This window comes from Lingula anatina, chromosome 7 (assembly GCF_051362555.1).
Source record: "Lingula anatina isolate TDL-2025a chromosome 7, LinAna3.0, whole genome shotgun sequence".
Taxonomy (NCBI): Eukaryota; Metazoa; Brachiopoda; class Lingulata; order Lingulida; family Lingulidae; genus Lingula; species Lingula anatina.
The window spans coordinates 13,092,450-13,110,912 of record NC_141773.1 but is presented as its reverse complement, the minus strand read 5'-3'; the positions used below and the strand labels follow the sequence as shown (position 1 = coordinate 13,110,912).

General features: G+C 38.4%; 2 protein-coding genes across 2 annotated transcripts; both read right to left on the bottom strand.

Annotated features, from left to right (window-relative positions):
* Positions 1–485: 485 nt before the first annotated feature.
* On the bottom strand, positions 486–9,983 carry LOC106165887 (arylsulfatase J). Its single transcript, XM_013544248.3, has 15 exons — positions 9,819–9,983; positions 9,279–9,390; positions 9,010–9,061; positions 8,124–8,230; positions 7,771–7,874; positions 7,374–7,441; positions 6,750–6,851; positions 6,048–6,111; positions 5,186–5,283; positions 4,693–4,826; positions 4,320–4,381; positions 3,484–3,595; positions 3,144–3,256; positions 2,049–2,102; positions 486–935 (listed from the first exon to the last, which is right to left on the bottom strand). The coding sequence occupies exons 1-15, from the start codon at positions 9,931–9,933 to the stop codon at positions 706–708; spliced, it is 1,527 nt and encodes a 508-aa protein (XP_013399702.2). The 5' UTR covers positions 9,934–9,983; the 3' UTR covers positions 486–705.
* A 1,055-nt stretch (positions 9,984–11,038) lies between these two features.
* Positions 11,039–17,992, bottom strand: LOC106165903 (arylsulfatase J). The gene is made up of 14 exons (XM_013544263.3): positions 17,793–17,992; positions 17,326–17,437; positions 17,115–17,166; positions 16,100–16,206; positions 15,697–15,800; positions 15,429–15,514; positions 14,875–14,976; positions 13,801–13,864; positions 13,322–13,419; positions 12,891–13,024; positions 12,614–12,675; positions 12,241–12,376; positions 11,749–12,029; positions 11,039–11,384 (listed from the first exon to the last, which is right to left on the bottom strand). The coding sequence occupies exons 1-14, from the start codon at positions 17,893–17,895 to the stop codon at positions 11,176–11,178; spliced, it is 1,650 nt and encodes a 549-aa protein (XP_013399717.2). The 5' UTR covers positions 17,896–17,992; the 3' UTR covers positions 11,039–11,175.
* Between the last annotated feature and the right edge of the window lie 471 nt (positions 17,993–18,463).

Below are 18,463 nucleotides of genomic sequence, written 5' to 3'. Positions count from 1 at the left end.
TTCAGTCGAATAATGAGAATTTAATGGGCATGGCAACACTAGTCGTAAGCAATGAATTCGGGCGAAATATTATGTCGCTAACTAGCTTTATTTGTCCGAAACTAACGATAACAGATTTCAATAAAATCCTAATTGAAAAAACCTCAAAAATTCACCTGTTGTTCACCTTCAAGCAAAACGGTGCAATGCTTTTGTCACCCCCTGTAGATAAAATTACACTTTTAATATGTATGGACCTAGATGTCATTACAAATGCACAACTGGTAAAATAAGTGAAATAAGTTTAAATCAAAAGTTTTGGTATTAATTTTTTTTTTAATCTTCACAAACAAAAAGGAATTTTCTCTCTAATACTATTAGAGTATACTATTAGACTATACGTATACAACGTGAAAAGTGATGGATATCGTATTGGTTTCGTGTATCCAAGACGATCAGATAAAACAGTTTTTGTGTAAAAAGAAGAAAAAAGATAATAGCTAAAATCGAGATTTAGGTGTTATTTCATTAACCCCATAATTTATTATTTCAGTTGAAGAAAAAAATCTGCAAAGTCATATTCTTTCAAACTGAAAGGTATGCATCAAAACCAAGAATAAGAAAACGACAAGAAGCTATAACTTCAGGCATCTCAGACGACAACGTTGCCGACGTCACGGTACATCATCAAGTTTTGGTACGTCTGAAACGATACATCACCGGATGTTATCCAACAACGGGGTCAGTGTTGACAAGGGTTGCCGCTTCTCCATTGGAGCCTCCGACGCACCATCCGGGACTCCAAACGCCCTTGAAGATGGGGGGATGACCGGCGGTTGTTGTCACAACTTCCGGAACGGCTGTCTTAGTCTTGTGTGCCGTTATAAGCTTTGAACGGAGTCGCCTCACAATGCTGGGATACTGACTAGCCAAATTTGACTTTTCTGTCGGGTCCTCTGAAAAATAGAAGATTTACAAATAAAAATTGAGATTTATATTCTTTTGATATCTTACGATGTTCCCTGATATGTTTTCTATATTTCATCATATTTTTCTTTGTGTAAGTGTCTCCTGTATTGACAACGGCTTCAAAATGGCGAATAATGAGGGTATTTTTTTTTTCATCGAGATGAACATGCATGTTAGGGATGCGTGGAGGTGTATTGACTCAGATAAGAAATCGATAACACTCTATTTTTTATCGCGTGTAGTGTTAGAACTTGGCCAAAAACACCAAATGCAAACCTTTTTTCTCCCAAATATCCACGTTCAATTTCGCAGCTTATAATATCTTATATTTTTAAATGTTAAATTTGGCATTATTTATGTGATTCTATTCCTAAAATTGATAATTGCTTAGTCTTCCGATTTCTCTCATGTATGCTTCACGTATTTCTCTCTGCACTATCTCAAATATAGATCTTTTTTTTTCCAAGTTTTAACAGATTTAGCATTTAGCTGTATTTGGAAACTGATTGTAGTGTTCAAATAACATCTTGCTTTGCTCACCTAAGATCGGAATGCACATAGGTGTTAACTAACTCACTGGCTCAATCTTTGTCAAACAAACTTTTCAGCGTGCCTCGAAAACCCGGTAGCTGTTTCAGCAAAGTGAACTTGGGTGTTTAAAATTACTGTTGCAAAATGTATTATTGAAACCAGAGTCAATCAATGAGAACAAATAAGATTGAAATCCATTACTAGTCAAGTTCATTAAAACCATCCAATCCCTTCATATACTCGCTCTTAATTAACACATCTGCTTTCATAAATACTTGTAGTGCATTTGAGTACATACAGAATATCAATGCAATTTATCAAATTAAGTATTGTTCACTTATTCATTTTAAGAGAAAGATTTTATAAGAGAATATAATACATAATTATAAGATTATATCAGGATGGAAAATGGCACTTTTTTATGTGAGGTATAATAATAATAATATGAGTACAACTCCCAGGCCTTTTTTTACTGATAAACGGGGCCGTACTGGGGAGGAGGGGGGGGGGGGGGCGCAGAGAGGACGCCGTACAGTGTAAAGGGGGTTAAAATGCATGCCGCTCCTCACCTTTAATGTTATACAGTTGAATTCTATCTCCTCCCGTCGCAGGTCTGCCTTGGCCTTGTAGGGTGCGTGCAAATAAAAGGTGTAAATATATTAACTACCACAAATCTGAACCTTTGTAATTGATTGTAATCTGGAGATTTATTAGTAATTTTGATTTAATAAAATTTGTATTTAAAAAAAGCCCATTTACAAGACTCATATTGAAGACACTGAAAACCCATTATTTCTATTTCATGTCCAGAGATTGAACATTTCGCATCAGCAATGATGCAGCTCCGTATTAAATAGAATTTATTATATTAGCTGTGACACCATTCGAGCAACAGTGTACTTTGTGTGTAATATTATCCCGCTCTCTATTTCAGACACAAAAGCTGAATATTGCATGGTCTATCGGGCAGGAAGTGTTCACACGCCCCGCATAGTTGAGTTACCTTACATAATGACGTTAAAGGCGAACGTCTTACAACCTTGAAATTAAACGAGATAAAAACAAATTGTTTAATGCATGAACATAAATATCAGTGACCGTCTTTTATCAACATTTTCTCGTTTCCTCACATAAAGATGATCAAACCATTGGGGTTAATGTTATCATGGTATATATCTGTGCTGGGTTCTAGATTTGTCTTAATAGACGGGACTTGAACAAGATGTTTCTAAATGACTTTACTGTTACGGCTCATTTCTCATACCAATATCGAAAAAGCAACGTAGCGTACTTATTCCTAGATTCTGTCACTTTAACCTGGGGTAAATATTTTTGACGATTATAAACATTTACAAACAATTTTTTACGGTATAAACAATATATACTGCGTTTTATTTCCTATTCTTATGTATTTTTAATTTCATTCATCTATGTAGCCGTATCCAATGGTCTTAAATGAAGGGAAATAAGAACAAAGAAAAAGTGTACGTCTTGAACCGTTGCATCTGTTTTCTTGCCGCCTTAATCTAGGTGAATAAGCATTTACATCGGAGCTTAGATGGGACTTTTATTTACGGTGACATTCGTATTACAGGTTGTAGTGCAGCTTGCCCAAATACAGGTATATATTGATTTAATTGACCTTTCTACATCCGGGTACTCACCTGCTTGACGTCTGTCCTTGGATGACCCTTTAGTGGGCGTGGGGTTATCAAAGGGGTCCTCATCCCAACCGACTTGACGACTTTTGCCAATAATTAATTTCCAATCACCAGATCTAAAACAAATCGATTACGAATCCGCATCATGGTATAATTCTTATCAAGTATACTGCAGAGCTATAGAAAAATAAAATCGGGCCGTACAGAGATTAGAATCGATAAATGTACTTTGTAAATGATTTCTGACGAACAAAATATTATATTTTGATCTCTTTGTTTGAAAGAAAACTATTTTATGGCATCTTGAGCATTGTACATTAAAGCAAAACAAATTTACTAGTACCTAATAACACCGCCAGGGGAGCTGGAGGCCAGATAATGTATGATGTCTGTGCGAGTTGATGCACCACCATCCAAGACAACCCTGGTTTGATCGCTGCCGTCGAATGTCTCATCTGAAATGTATAAGCCAGTCCAGGTGTTTACCTGCTGGATATTAAGTTAATCCATGACCCCATTCCCATACTTAGATCGATCTAAAGGGTCGACCCAGTTCCTCGCTAAATTGTTTTTATCTCGGAGATGGGTCGATCCCGCTAGGTTGATCTAGGTATGGGTACCTATCAATCAGTGATGATACTTTGAAAAGAGGAAATCATATCAGTGCCCTTGGACTCACCCTGCCGTTCAATACCCACAGAACTTGTTTTATTATAAGTTTTAACTGGCATATTATTTGCATTTATTAAAACCAAGTTGGGAATCTGCAGAGCCGAATTCAAGAAACAACCAAGGTGGACACCTGTCAACTATTGAAAACGAAAATCAACCGACGTGGTTATTTTATCAGCTCCTGGTAATACAGGTAGACTTAGTCTGAGAGAGAGAGAGAGAGAGAGAGAGAGAGAGAGAGAGAGAGAGAGAGCATATTGGAAGTGAACAGGCCAGTGGTACAAGTACAGTGGCTAGAGCGCCCTCTATTGGGCGCCTCCTGAAAGGGGGCGTCACTGTACTGATAGTAACATTGATATTTCCATAAGAAATGTCAGATATTTAAACAATTTCATAGGTTGCCATACGTTTTACAAGTATAATAGTTATATAGCGGTATACAGTTTAACTATATATCATGCCCTCAGTACTATTAGATCCGGTCGGACAGACTGTCTGTATACCCACCACTTATATCAACCCCAGCAATAGTCAGAAGCGTAGGTGCCCAGTCAGACAAGTGCATTAGACTATCAAGAAAATTATTAATGGTAATTTAATGCAGGTACGTAAAGTACAAGTTGATCGAGCAAATGAATATCTTAAACTTAACATACTGCAACAGACCATTATTGCCTGGCACATCTATTAGCGACTGAACAGAAGAAAGAGATTTTAGAAGAAAGATATTTTAGTTTTATCCTTGACATAAGCTTCTAACCAGTAATGCAAATAGATAAAATGCCAATGAATAAATTAAACATATACGTATTCATCTAAATCGTATTTTGTCAAATATCCTACATCCATGTCACTGTGAGAACAGACAACCCCTACAAACCCCTGGGCGACGACACCTTTCCTCCTCAGCAAACCGCCGTACACAAACCCTGGGGTACGTATCCCGCCCTCGTAAAACCCGCCCTTCCTGCCTCTCAGTGGCCAGTTGTTGCCCGCGCTGGGAACTCCTCCGTTCTGTAGACGTGAGAGAGATCAAAACAATGGTAAGGAATATGATGACTGAATAATGGTAACTAAATTACACATGTATGCATCGGACACGTTAGACACTTAACACGCATGCGCACGTTTATTTGCTTGTAATTTTGTCGAGTGGAGGCTTTTTCATACATGTGCGCATTCACATGGTCTCAACATATCAAAAAAAAGATGATTCTAAAATAAATAAATAAATAAATAAATAAATAAATAAAGCATTTTTATAATATTTCATAATAAATTATCAAACGATGATTGATTATTGAAGGATCATCTCTTTTTTTTTCATATATACAGGTACATGTATTTACGTTAGTCATGCAGGTTGTACTTACATCTGAAAGCAGGACAAGCAAGGTATTATTCATCATGTTCTTCTTTTCCAAGGTCTTCGTGATATTGGCAACACCTTCGTCAACCACTGACATCATAGCTGAAAAGCAAAACACGTACTATAGCACTGGCACATCATGAATATCAAAAGGATGGACAGAGAACAAACAGATCCGCAAGTTTATGCGAAAAATTAAAAAAAAATGCGCGATGAAATTAGGGATGTTTTGCTGTATTGAGTATATAAACTTGTTAAGTTGCAGTCTTATATTGCTTTATGTAGCTTCTGGGAAAACGGCATGGGATGGTGGGGTTAACAGACTACTTATTTAAATGTTGCGTATCATTTGGAACTGCCATCGAATAACCTGGATGAGTAAAACAAAGACCTGGTTGAGTTCATCTACGGTCGTTGGGTCGTTGGAGAGAGAGAGAGAGAGAGAGAGAGAGAGAGAGAGAGAGAGAGAGAGAGAGAGAGAGAGAGAGAGAGAGAGAGAGAGAGAGAGAGAGCTTGTCCAAATATCCAAACATTCTGGTTCATTTTTTAATAGTTTATATTCCTCGCCATGAAATATCCAAAACGTCGGAAGACCTGGGCCCCGTATCTCGAAAGCATCGCGTATTGCGAATCGCTATATCAAATAGAGGCTACAATGTATTATATGGGGCGAGAATGGGTGAGTTATGGAATCGAGACGCTTGCGCACGGTCGCAACATAGCGAAGCTTTCGAGATACGGGGCCCTGGTTCCTGTTAAAAAACACACTCTAGAATACGTTCGAGACAGCGACGACATCAATAGGGACCGCTCCGACTCCTTGTTTCGAATCTCATATTATTTACATTAAAAGAGAAACCACATACCTGCTAGGGTGCGCCTGTCTTTGTCTGCAATTGGCGGATAGCTGTTGATGACATCCTGGGGAGCCTGCAATGAACCCGATGTAACGAAACTAAGGGTCAGTGTAACAGATAGTCCGCCTGCCTATAGTTATAATGGTTAGGGTTAGCTTGACGTAAGTGGGTCAACATCTAGAGCGAGGCTTTTCTATACAAATGAATGGGAAGCAGACTCTCTACCGTACGGGACTCTCTGTTACATTACACTGGCTTCTCTGAATTTACTATCTTGTTTTACTACTAAGTACATGTAACTATGATCGTCATGTTTGCAAAAGTACTTTGTACAAAAATAATAATGATGACAAATTTAAAAGAAACGCACTCTGCAAGCGGTTCAGCAAGTACGCAATGTGAAATTAATGAACAAATAATATTTCTTTATGATATGAGTAGCACTTTCTTTTTATGTGTAGAGATTCAAATTATTGGTTGCATTTGTTTTGATCACTATATTCTACACAACTACTTTTTTGTCATAAGCATATCTAAAATGTCGCGCGTGCTCACGCGTGTGAGAAAATGAGGAAAACCGACAGGGGAAAAAGTGCAAAGAAAGGAGAGACAGAAGGAAGGGAAGAAAGAGGACGATTCAAAGGCGAAATATGTGGAGAACGAGAGAGAGAGAATATTGGGATGGGAAGTGGGAAAGGAAAAGTCGGATACCTGATAAGGCGAGTGAGCCGCGTTATAGGCCACATACAGAAACAAGGGGTTAGTTACGTCGTGGTTTTCAATTACGTCCACTGCACGGTCAGACCACAAGTTCTGAAAAAGAAAATCGATAAAACTGGGTTCCCATAAACCTATCGTACTAGCAGGATCGATCTAACTCCGAGGGGATTCTCGATGAATTGCATTCAGTTTAAGCGGCTTAATTGCATGTCGCGCCAACTGAAGCTGCTAGGGGGTAACTAACTTTCGTGCACGCTTCAACTACAGTACCAGTAAATGCAATTTAGCGATAATCCCCTTGGAGATAGATCGATCCTGCTTGTATGGTAGGTTTATCTGAATGGTCCCTAACTCCCTGTTATGGAACGTGTTCGGCTTTGACGACATGATACATTATATCAAACTGTGGAGGGTTTATTCAGTATTAAGTATTAAATGGGCAGTTTTGACAATCTCGTATTTGATTTACACTGTAGTACCGATTCCATTATTTTCATAAGCAAACTCTATTTGTTTAGCATAATATCGCTGTCAGAGTTGGAAATAGTGCATTTCATGGAAATGAGTATGTTGAAAAGATGGATAGGTTTATATCCCATGATCTTGTTAACTCACCGTGTCGTAAACGCCATCTTTGTCTTTGACACTCTGTCTGTTGAACCAAAGATCAAGTCCTCTGCCGGCTAAATGTGGCAAAAATACATAAACAGATCTAGAGGTAGATGATTCCCACTTACAGGTAGACATTACTAGGGTCCATATAATATCAGTACCTTTGTTGTCGTCTTTTCCTTTAAACAATGTAATATGAAGTGCATTCCACAACGTACTTGTTGAGACGGTAATAAAAATTATCCCTTTGATATATGCAGTGTACCCCTGAATTGCATATACCAAGGAGTTATAACTCCTTGCATATACTAACACAATCATAAAAAAGAACATATTCCATAGGAATAACATGCGAATCAAATATTACAATCAACATATGCATGATACAGTGATGACTTACATTTATGTGTATAATAATCATTGGATGCCAAATAATGACCGTAAAAGGAATCAAACCCACGTTCAGTGGGAGTGTACTTCCAGTCACAAAAGCCCAAGTGCCACCTAAAAGTAACGAGTGTGTATTAGCGGGCTTGGAATTTGACAGCTGGGAAACGGTATACTGTCTTTATTTATACCTCTTCCATTTACTGACACATTGATATGAAGGTATTTGATATGCTTTCATACAAAAATCACCTGTATAAACCACCTACTATTTATGTTACATTTACCACTCGGTGCAGAAATAATAGCAATGCATGATTATGGCACTGAATATCCCAAGCCAATAGAAACCAAATCTATACGTACTTTCCGGTTGCATGGGTTGAGTATCCGGCCTTCTTTAGTTTTTGTGGCAACAGCTCAAGTCCAAGATCCAAGCCCTCAGCAGCGTCGCGGCCAAGTGGGGTGGAGTCCTGAATGTGAGTTCACATATTATTACCTTTGCAAACCGATCCAATCTGGTATTATTATACTGTTGTAGCTGTGGAACTTATAATTGAGGAACAAAGCAAGCACTGGAGGTACATGTAGGCCTACGTGTCAGACAACACAACGACAGAACCAATTAACTAAAAAAAGTGATTTTCCAAGCTCACAATAAACGTAGAGACAGTGGTCATGCAGCTTAGCTACTGTTCTGGAATTACTACGTGAAACTGATAACTGTTCACTTTATCAGTCAAGTAAATGTGTTCACTCATGTGATACATTAGACCACACCTACTGCACATCACACTGCTACTTGATTCTGAAAGGAAAGGGACATGGCTCTCCTGCTATGACTTTATAGACTCCACAATTACATGTATGTAAGTGTTTAAGTTTGCTTTAATTTTATGAATTTATGAATATTATAGTTTTGAATTTTATTTGTAAGCTACGGGTATATGGAAGCGGGCAGAAAATACAAAATTCAACAAGAAAGATAGTCTCAGGTTTAACCTATCGCACAGTTCCAAATTATGGTCTATACATACATTACTCATATATGATATCAAACAATAGGATTCTTCCCTTATGATTTTCTTGTTGTAAATGTTTGCGTTCATTTATTTGTTTATTTATTCATTCATTTCATTCCAATATTTCCGTGACAGAAGTTTTCACTCTTTGCTGACAGCTACACAGAACGAACTACTTGCCTAGTTGGTAAGGGTCACGGTCAACTTACAACATCCCAGGTCATACTTACGTCCATGTAGACATTGTGTGGGTAACGACCAGTCATAAGGGAGGCACGGGACCTATAAGTGCAGGTAAAGTGCATTAGGGGAGGGGGGGAGGGCAATATTTTGCCTGTTGCTTTAAATACATTTCGATAATGATTAAGGTCCTCTTATTATGGTTATTGAGTTAAATGATCAATTTGAACAGTGTATTAAGGCATATCAAGTATATACATGTACGTAAAACATTACGAGTCTAAAAAATCAGGCTCTTTGGTAAGTTCCGGAGACCTACGGGCTACAGACAGGCTGAGTGTATGATTGGTTGAGAATCAATCCGTCGTGTGCCAACTTAGTCAGTGTGGGAGTTTTGATATGTTTGTTATTCCAGCCGACGTCATTCCAACCTGGAAGAAATGTATATAAATTATAGGAGTGCATGTATTTTGGAACTTATATGATTGATAAAAATCTATAAATGATATATAAATAAATACGAAATAAAATATATTCCGGTAGCTCATAATCATCCAGTAACACGGTAAAATAGTATAGAAGCAGAAAAGTCGTTACAATGGAGATATTTTTATGTTACATAAAATTATATATAAAATATTTCTAATTATATTCCTAGCAATCATTGAAAGATCTAAATGCTTCCTTGTATATCATTTTTAAATAAAAATTTTAATGAAAAATAAATCGACAAAGATAATTAAAAAATTGGACGAGACCACGTGTGACTTGATTTCCAATAAATTGTTAGACTAAGATCATTGCATCATAAGATCATTGTTAGACCTAACGTTTGTATTTGAGTCAACTAGCAGCTTACCCACATCATCCAGCAAAATCATCACAATATTTGGCTTCGAAGGCTGTGTCAGAACGCTGTCATTACACATACATATCACCACGATGGTGAACAAGGTCACTAATCTACCCGCCATTGTACAGCTGGACCAAGCCGTATTGAACGCCTGGATATCGATCAAAAACGTCCCCCTAGTTCTGTCTGTATTTAAGGCATGGTAAGGATCGCGTGGGCAGTGGGTTGGAGGGGACAGATTATAGATTCAGAAACATGTGGCCGCGATCACAGCAGCATATACCAGGAGCTTATACATGTATATATTATACATCTACCCGTACTCTCTGACCACAGGGACCTCTAGTAGCCTCTTACAAATTAATGGCTTCTTCTTTCATTTTTTTTTTTAAATTTTCTAGAGGCCCCATGTGATCAGGAGGTATTGTGGCCTTTCTTCATCCTCACTACCCTCTACCAAATGCCAAAGATTGATTTTTCACTGGATAGTCACAGATACATGTATGTCTTTGGTTAAATACATGTAGCTCGCTAATCTCTGAGCTCTCTAACGCCTCAGCAAAAATCTCCACAGAATAATGACTGCGGCCCCATCCTCTACCAGGGCCGCAGTCATTATTCTGGTAGAGGGTACATCCTCACCCGGCCTGGGACTCTCCCACACGAAACGGTTTTATGTGTTCGCTAATTTTACACTTCTTCCATCACTTTTTATTGCAGTATATGGAGATGGCAGGTTCGAGGCGTAAAGAAAACATCGAGTTTAGTTTTATTGTTTGTTAATTAAATATGTGCCTGTCCGTGTCATCGTTTTCGGTATATATATTTTTTAATATTGCATATATTGTACATGTACACAGCATGGAATCATTTCCGCAGTGCTGCAGGTCTGACCTTAAGAATATTGTTATTTTAAAACAGTTAGGTCGCTACACGTGGTAAAATTGTACCCATTGTTTCTGATTGAAAATATTGTCTGCTTATAAAATATGCATGCTAATCACGACCAAAACCACAGTTGTGAGCACGCTGTAATAACATGCATGTACATACTCTCCTTTACGTTTCTATTGTACCTGTAGGCTACTTGGTTTTGTCAATATTACATGTAACCACTAACTTATGGCAATACTGCGCACGTACCGGTACATCGCTATCTTCAAAGTAAACAGAACTTTAATATGAAGAATACAACCGAGGTAAGAAGAATTCTTTTAAATTCAATTCTATTTTTAATCATTACATAATACCATTGATGCATTCCTGACAAAAGTGACAGTAAAAAGCCAATTTTTCTTTAAAGTAACACAGTTTATTTTCGACCCTCTCGCGCACGCGTCAAAAATCGAATGACCAGTCTCATTTAGCCAATCACTGGCTCGGTTACACTGTTCTCCGCAGTACACCATCCGGGACTCCAGGCACCACCCCAGTTGTCTGGGTTAGACAGCTCACTCTCCTGGTATTTTTTCAGATTAGGATAAGTCTTGTGTAGTTCACGGAGCCTGTTCTGTAGCCGCTGGACTAACTCTGGGTATTGCGCAGAAAGATCAGTGCGCTCGTAGGGATCGTCTGAAAGTAACACATGTGCAATACCGTGTTAATTCGAATTTTGTTGGTTATTGGTATTTCCTATTTTCTACTATGTGGACTATCCTTGAACTTCAATGTAAAGTACTTGCATGCGTATTTCATGCCCCCAAGCTCCTTAGCCTGGGCTTTCTTTCACATATACTATTCGTACAATGTAGGCCTACTTCAAACAGAGCCAGTGATAATAATAACTAAAATATGTAAGTGCTGCTACAATAGCGCCCCCTCCTTACGAACCCTGCCTTACCTGACACACCACAGCCCATCCCTTAATTAATTAATTCGTCTAAATCTGAACAAGTACATGTAGGACATGGGACGAATTCGTAATTTATCGTCTCACCTTTGATGTTAAACAGGTATGTGACGTATTCCCTGCTTCCGCTAGGTCGCACCTTGTCTACAGTTGTACCAGGCACCTTGGTTACCTTGGCAGGTTTTGGGGCTCTCGTTGTCCTAACCTTAGGAACCTTGGGTGTTTTGTTGAGCTTGTCCTTGTTTTTGCCACCTAAGCCACGCCGCCACCTAGTGGCGCCGGCCTGACCTTCAAGGTCAAATGGATCTTGGTACCAGTCGTCAAGGTCATGACCCACATGGCCCTCGATGAGTTTCCAGTCGCCTTGTCTAAAAGATATTTGGAATTTTGACAAGAGGAACGTATCCGACTTGATTACTCGTATTTTTAAAAGTAATTGTAAGATCATGTCATTTATATAAACTTTTGCATCTGTTATCATTGTATTTTCCCCAACAACAACAAAATTTATTAACATCACGATAGTGATAGTTGTATAACGATGTATAACGTATAACGTGTTTGTGTATTCCTTCTCACCTAATAACACCTTGCTGTCTGACTGGAGGAGAATCTGGAAGATTTCTCTGGCTTAGGAAGTGAATAATTTCGTCTCTGCTGGAGTTGGCACCTTCCAAAACGGTCTTCGTCATATCGATACCATCTAGGTTTTCACCTATAAACAACAACGCATACACATTTTAAAACGCTTTATCACTAGCGGTTACAGCCAACTTTGCCCCAGGGAGCCGACATTGCTTACATACATGTATCGCGATGCGGCAAGTAATACACGCAAACAGTGTACTTACATTTCATATTTGGTAACAATTGATTTGAAAACACATATCTTAAACCCGAGGAATCACCAATCTCAGCAAAACGTCCTCTCATAACATATTACTCGTCTTACCAGTAACGTCCCCACCGGCAAGGGAAAGAATAGTCGGGGTCCAGTCAGCTATGTGGAACAATCTGGAAATTTTATATCAGAACTCTACATGTATTGACTGCATCATTCATTATATTCCAATAAACTAATGAAGAAAACACTAAAATCATTTTGTTTGGATTTGTGATTCACTTAATACCAAACTTTGGAATTGTAGATAAAGCAATCATAAAATTATTAACAAGTGTTTGGTACATAGAATAAAATGCAAGACAAGTGCCGTAAGGCATATGCCCACCCATTGTGTGTGTAGCCTTTTTTCTTCAGAAGTCCACCGGAAACAAAGGCAGGGGTTCTCATACCCCCCTCGAAGAATGTGCTCTTGGCGCCACGTAGCGGATAATTGTTACCAGAGCCATACTGACCGCCGTTCTGATGGAAAAATTACACTTATAGTTTTATATTTTGTCACTGTAATTATTACTAAAATCCTATTCGTAAGTTCGTCTACTCTTTCCAGCTTTCTTTAACCCGGAAAATGTTAATCATTTTGTTTTGGAATTGGGACATCAAATATAACCAAGTTCAAGAGAAACAAAGAATTGCGATTACTGAGATTGATATAATTGTTTTTACAAAGAAATACTATATTTTATATATGCTGCTTTTATTCACAGTGAGATGATAGAGTTTTGTTGATTGAAATACAAGTAATATAAGCACACATACGTCGGACAGGAAGAGAAAGAAGGTATTATCCATAATACCACTGTCAGTAAGGGCCTTAGTGATGTTAGCCACTCCTTCGTCGATAACTGTCATCATTGCTACAGAGAAGAAATGGTACGTGCAAATCTAATAATGGCGTCTATAGGATAAACCACGTTGAAAACCACATGACTGCTACGAAATTTATACATGTATGTTTCTTCAGATTCATTTTGTATACCGAATGCATTTATGCCCGCTAAAACATCTTAGATTAAAGTAAAAGTTTAGCAATAATGTTCTGGCAGTGGGATAGCTAAATATAACAATGAGGGATATATACCAGCACGTACAGTATATAGGATACAGGTGAAATCCCCAAACGATATCCATCGTTATAATTGCTTTGTAAAATATCGACCTGTCAGAAATTTCATTACATTATTCAGTAATATTAATAATAATAATAATAATAATAATAATAATAATGTACGAAGTACCTCCAACTGTCCTTCGGTTGCCGTCAGAGATCTTAGGATATTTGGCGATGGCGTCCTCAGGAGCCTAAAACGAAATGTTAGTAAATACAGTCAGCGTCATTGTACATGGATAAGAATACAGGCACATGTCCAATATGAAAACAAAGATTGCTTTAACATTATTCGTTTTGAATAAGGCGTTACAAGGCCACAGGTAATTGAATTTGGACTAGGAAACACTCATAGAGGACACTGATAAATTACTGTAGTTGAGAGCACATTAATTGCACAACTGGCCCAGGGCCATTGGCCAAATCTGGCGGAGGTGGTGAATCCTTTCAATATTATTCGATCGTGATAGTGACCCGAATCACGCATCACCGCCAAAATCTAATCACTTAGCCCATGTTAGCCCATCTTCGACCAATCCTGAATATGTCATCAAAACTTATCTGATTTTTTACTTTGGCTGGTGGCAAGCAAGCAAAGAAACGGAGGTAAATTCAGGCATCCTTGGCGGAGGTATATACAAAATTCCTTGGCGGAGGTAAAAAATGATGCCATATCCATGTTCAATAAATACATGTGTACACTACTTGTATTTTTATTCACCTAGTCTTATCGATTGATTTGTTATACTAGAGAATTTACATGCATATCATTTATTCTCTTATCAATGTGTGTGCTCAGTATTGGTAAAATGTAGCGAAAAAAAAAAGCTTAAAACATTTATAAACAATAGCAACATTGCGTGTACAAACGTGTTCATTCCAATATTAATTAAACTGAAAAGGAAAATAAGGTTGCGAATTGTAAAGACGCAAAGGAAGGTGTCTTAGCTTAGAATTTTTGAATACATTATACACTGTATAACGAGCTTTATACCAAAATAAAATATCACACTTATACTTCATTCGCTCTGCGAAGCTGACCCCACCCCCCTCCCCCCGCCCCAGCTAGTCAAAATTCTAATTTCAAGAGGGGACTAGAAATCGAAGGGGGTATCAAGACCCCCTGACCCCCCCCCCCCCCTCTAAATCCGCCACTGCATGCATATGGCATTTGCAGAGCCGGGAAATACTGTACAACACCTACCCTGAGAGGACCGTGAATCCCGTTATAAGCCACGTAGACAAAAAACGGTACGTTTCTGTCGTGATTCTTGATGATTTCCACCGCTCTGTCGGACCACATGTTCTAGGTAAGAAGGGATACGCATTTTATTTTATACCAAGTCAACAACTGAACCATCGCTGCGCCTTATTTGAAACCAGGTTTTAAAGCAACGTCCCTTGCATCGGTAACTCTAGGTTAAGAGGTTAAGCCTTAACTTACCAATCACCAACATAACCGTACTTGGGGTTTGATTTAGAACTTGACGAGAGTGTGTTTCCATGTTTGTATTTTACGCGTTTTTTATTATTAAAAATATTTTAACTAGTTGCTGTACATTATACCTTGACATTTAAAGGGAATATTCAAATGTGTTTTACATTCATCACAAAAGGCACAAGACGTTATTTGACGTGGTTTTCAAGCCACTATGACAGTAATATGGAGTGGAAATGACATAGTGTTGCGAATTAATTTACACTGACAAACTACATGTAGGTATAATGTATTAATTTGGTGTCATTTGCTATACTCACTGTATCGTACACACCATCTTTGTCTGTCACGAGGGTCTTGTTGAACCTCAGATCGAGACCGTCAAATCCATCTTTGCCAATTATTGCTGTAAAAACGATAATTTGTGTGGATAATAGATATAGGCACATGGTACGATTGAAAGCTCGAAAGAAAGTGCCTGGCATGGACTAGTGAATGGCAAACGTATTATGATATTTTAAATCTGGCAATTATTGCGCTTTGTTATTATCATTTTAATATCAGTGTTATGTGATTTAAGATACTCACTGCGATGGGAGAAGTAATCATTTGCGCCCAAGTAAAAGCCGAAGAAGGTATCAAATCCGCGTTCTGTTGGAGTGTACTTCCAATCGCAAAATCCTAAGTGCCATCTGAAAGATACAAGTGAAGCTAAATACAGTTTAGTTATTATTTAGTTATTTTTGATTACTATTAGTATGCTGAAAAACCAAAGAACAAAGAACTAAGAATGCAATTCATGATTATGGAACAGTATTACTTGAAAGCAGTTCCTGGTTCTACATCGTTTGCAAGGATTTTCATCAAATACTAAGGAATGTTCTGATGCATAGGTATATGCATGTACCACTTTATGTCAATAAGGCTCCAAATTCCACTAACTTTGCCAAAATTTATTTACAATTTCTAACATTTTCTAACCCGTACTCACTTTCCAATGGCGTGTGTAGTGTAGCCTAGTTCTTTTAATTTCTGTGGTAAAATCCAGTACTTCAAATCCAAGCCGTCCGGTATGGTGGGACCGAATGTAGCAGCACCCTGTCAGAAATATTAGGACTGATGCAGTAAAGTTCAATTCAACATCTATATTTCATCTGCATCTACGGGCACAGTAAGTAATGGCATGACAAAATTGTTTTCAGCTTAAGCGGCTTAGGTGTCTGGCACGCCTACTAAAGCTGCTCAACGATAGTTTATTACCCCCTATCAGCTTCAGTAGCCGTTACAGACATCTAAGCCGCTTCAGTTGATTGTAATTTAGCGAGAATCCCTTCGGCGATAGATCGATCCACAGTTAGTACGACAGGGTCTGGGAATAGTCCCTAAAGCTCATTGCTGAAACCTGCCCAGCGGTCATTCTGCGCACAAAATCTCTGCACTCTATAATCAAGAAAACAATTATGTCTTCGGTTGGCGAATTCCATGTGCGTCTCTGACCCACTATTGCCTTGAAAGTTCCTCAATGAATTGGAAATGCTGTGAGATATGGGCAGCTCTAGATACACTTGCTTTAAGGTGAAATGTGCATAAACACGTTACCAATGTGTTAATAAAACGCACTTCATAGCACTATAACGAAAAGAAAATGACCACATCTTCTCAATTTTGATATTGCCAAAACCGTGTTCAGAATTCTAAATTCATGTAATGAGACCAAATTGTACTGTACGTTCTCAGTAATAATAATAAACATTAAACTGTGTAACTTATGCCTTAACTTCACCACCGAAAGAATCAGTGCTGTCGAATATTTCACTCTATGGCACCAAGGTGAATTCTCCAAGAAAAAAAAAGAGAAAGAAATAAAGGACACAGAAAAAATAGATTGCACCGGATTTTAAAATATTGTCCAACAAAGAGGGAAAGTGTAGTGCCTCTCCCCCTCAAAAATGTTTCGAGTATCCGCCAAGGTGGTACGCTCCAACGGAATATAAACTTTAACTTACGTCCATGTTCACGTTATGTGGGTAACGGCCTGTGAGAAGGGCCGCCCTGGATCTGAAAACAAACAGTAGATCTATATTACTTTTAGAAAAAGTAATGAACTGCTGGCTGTGAACTACATTGAAGTGAACTTTTCCACCGAGTTGAATTGAATTAAGACAATTTATAAAATGTTGTATTTATTGTGAAAGCAATGATTTATTGTATACTTACGGAGAGCACACGGGTTGAGAGTAAGAGTTGTTGAGGGTGACTCCTTCACGTGCCATTTTGTCCAAATTTGGCGTCTTGATGTGTGGGTTGTTCCAGCCAACGTCATTATAACCTTGTTAAATGGACGGCAGGAGTTTGAAAAGCATTATACTTAAATATATTGTACTGGAAGCATTTTAGAATTTGTACAACATATCGTGTCCAATCAAATGATGTGACTAAAGAGTTCTAAGTGTCACAAATATGGGGCCTACATGTACCATTCAAAGGGAGGGGATTCCATCTACGAAATAAGGCAGTCCGTCACAACACAATTTTGTAGGCGTAATCTTACATTGAATTACATTCCTTTCTATTCCGATAGAGGTTTCAATTTGAAATAGGATATTTTAAAAAATAATTTCTAGGGGTAGGAGTTATATATTTCTACCACACTCTGTACGTACTCTCAGTTCTCAATAACTTACCGACATCGTCCAACATAACCACCACAATGTTAGGTTTGGTGGGTGGCTGGGAGAACACAGCTCCCAAACAAACGAACAGACACAACGCCTTGCCCATGCCCATGGTGAAGCCTGCTATAACTTGTGTCTAAGTCGGTTTTTATAGACGTCTACACGTGGGAAAATTACCAACATGTTCGCCTACAGCGTATCAGGTCCCCCGCGCTTTGGCCTACGCGTACAGCTTGGACCCCTTCCCATACCTAGAGCGATCTAGCAGGATCGACCCAGCTTAAGCGGCTCTGATGTCTGATATGCCTACTGAAGCTGTTAGGGAGTAATTAACTATCGTTTTCCATATGACGTGCCAGACATCTAAACCGCTTAAGCTGAATGCAATTTAGCAATAATCCTCTCAAAGATGGGTTGATCCTACTAGATCGATCTAGGTATGGGAATGGGGTCTAATGCGTGGTCACATTGATCTGTAGTTGCTGCAAAAAAGCATTGGGAGTAATCAAGGTACAGGATAGGCACTGTAGGTGGGTTGACATATTTTCCAGCCAGAATAATTTAAAACTGCCATTTACGCTCAAAGCGTCACGTATTTGGCCTTCAAAATTAAGCAAATGTTGCACATTTGTAATTTCTTATTTTCATATATTATCCTTCTGTGGTTTTTTTCTTAAACT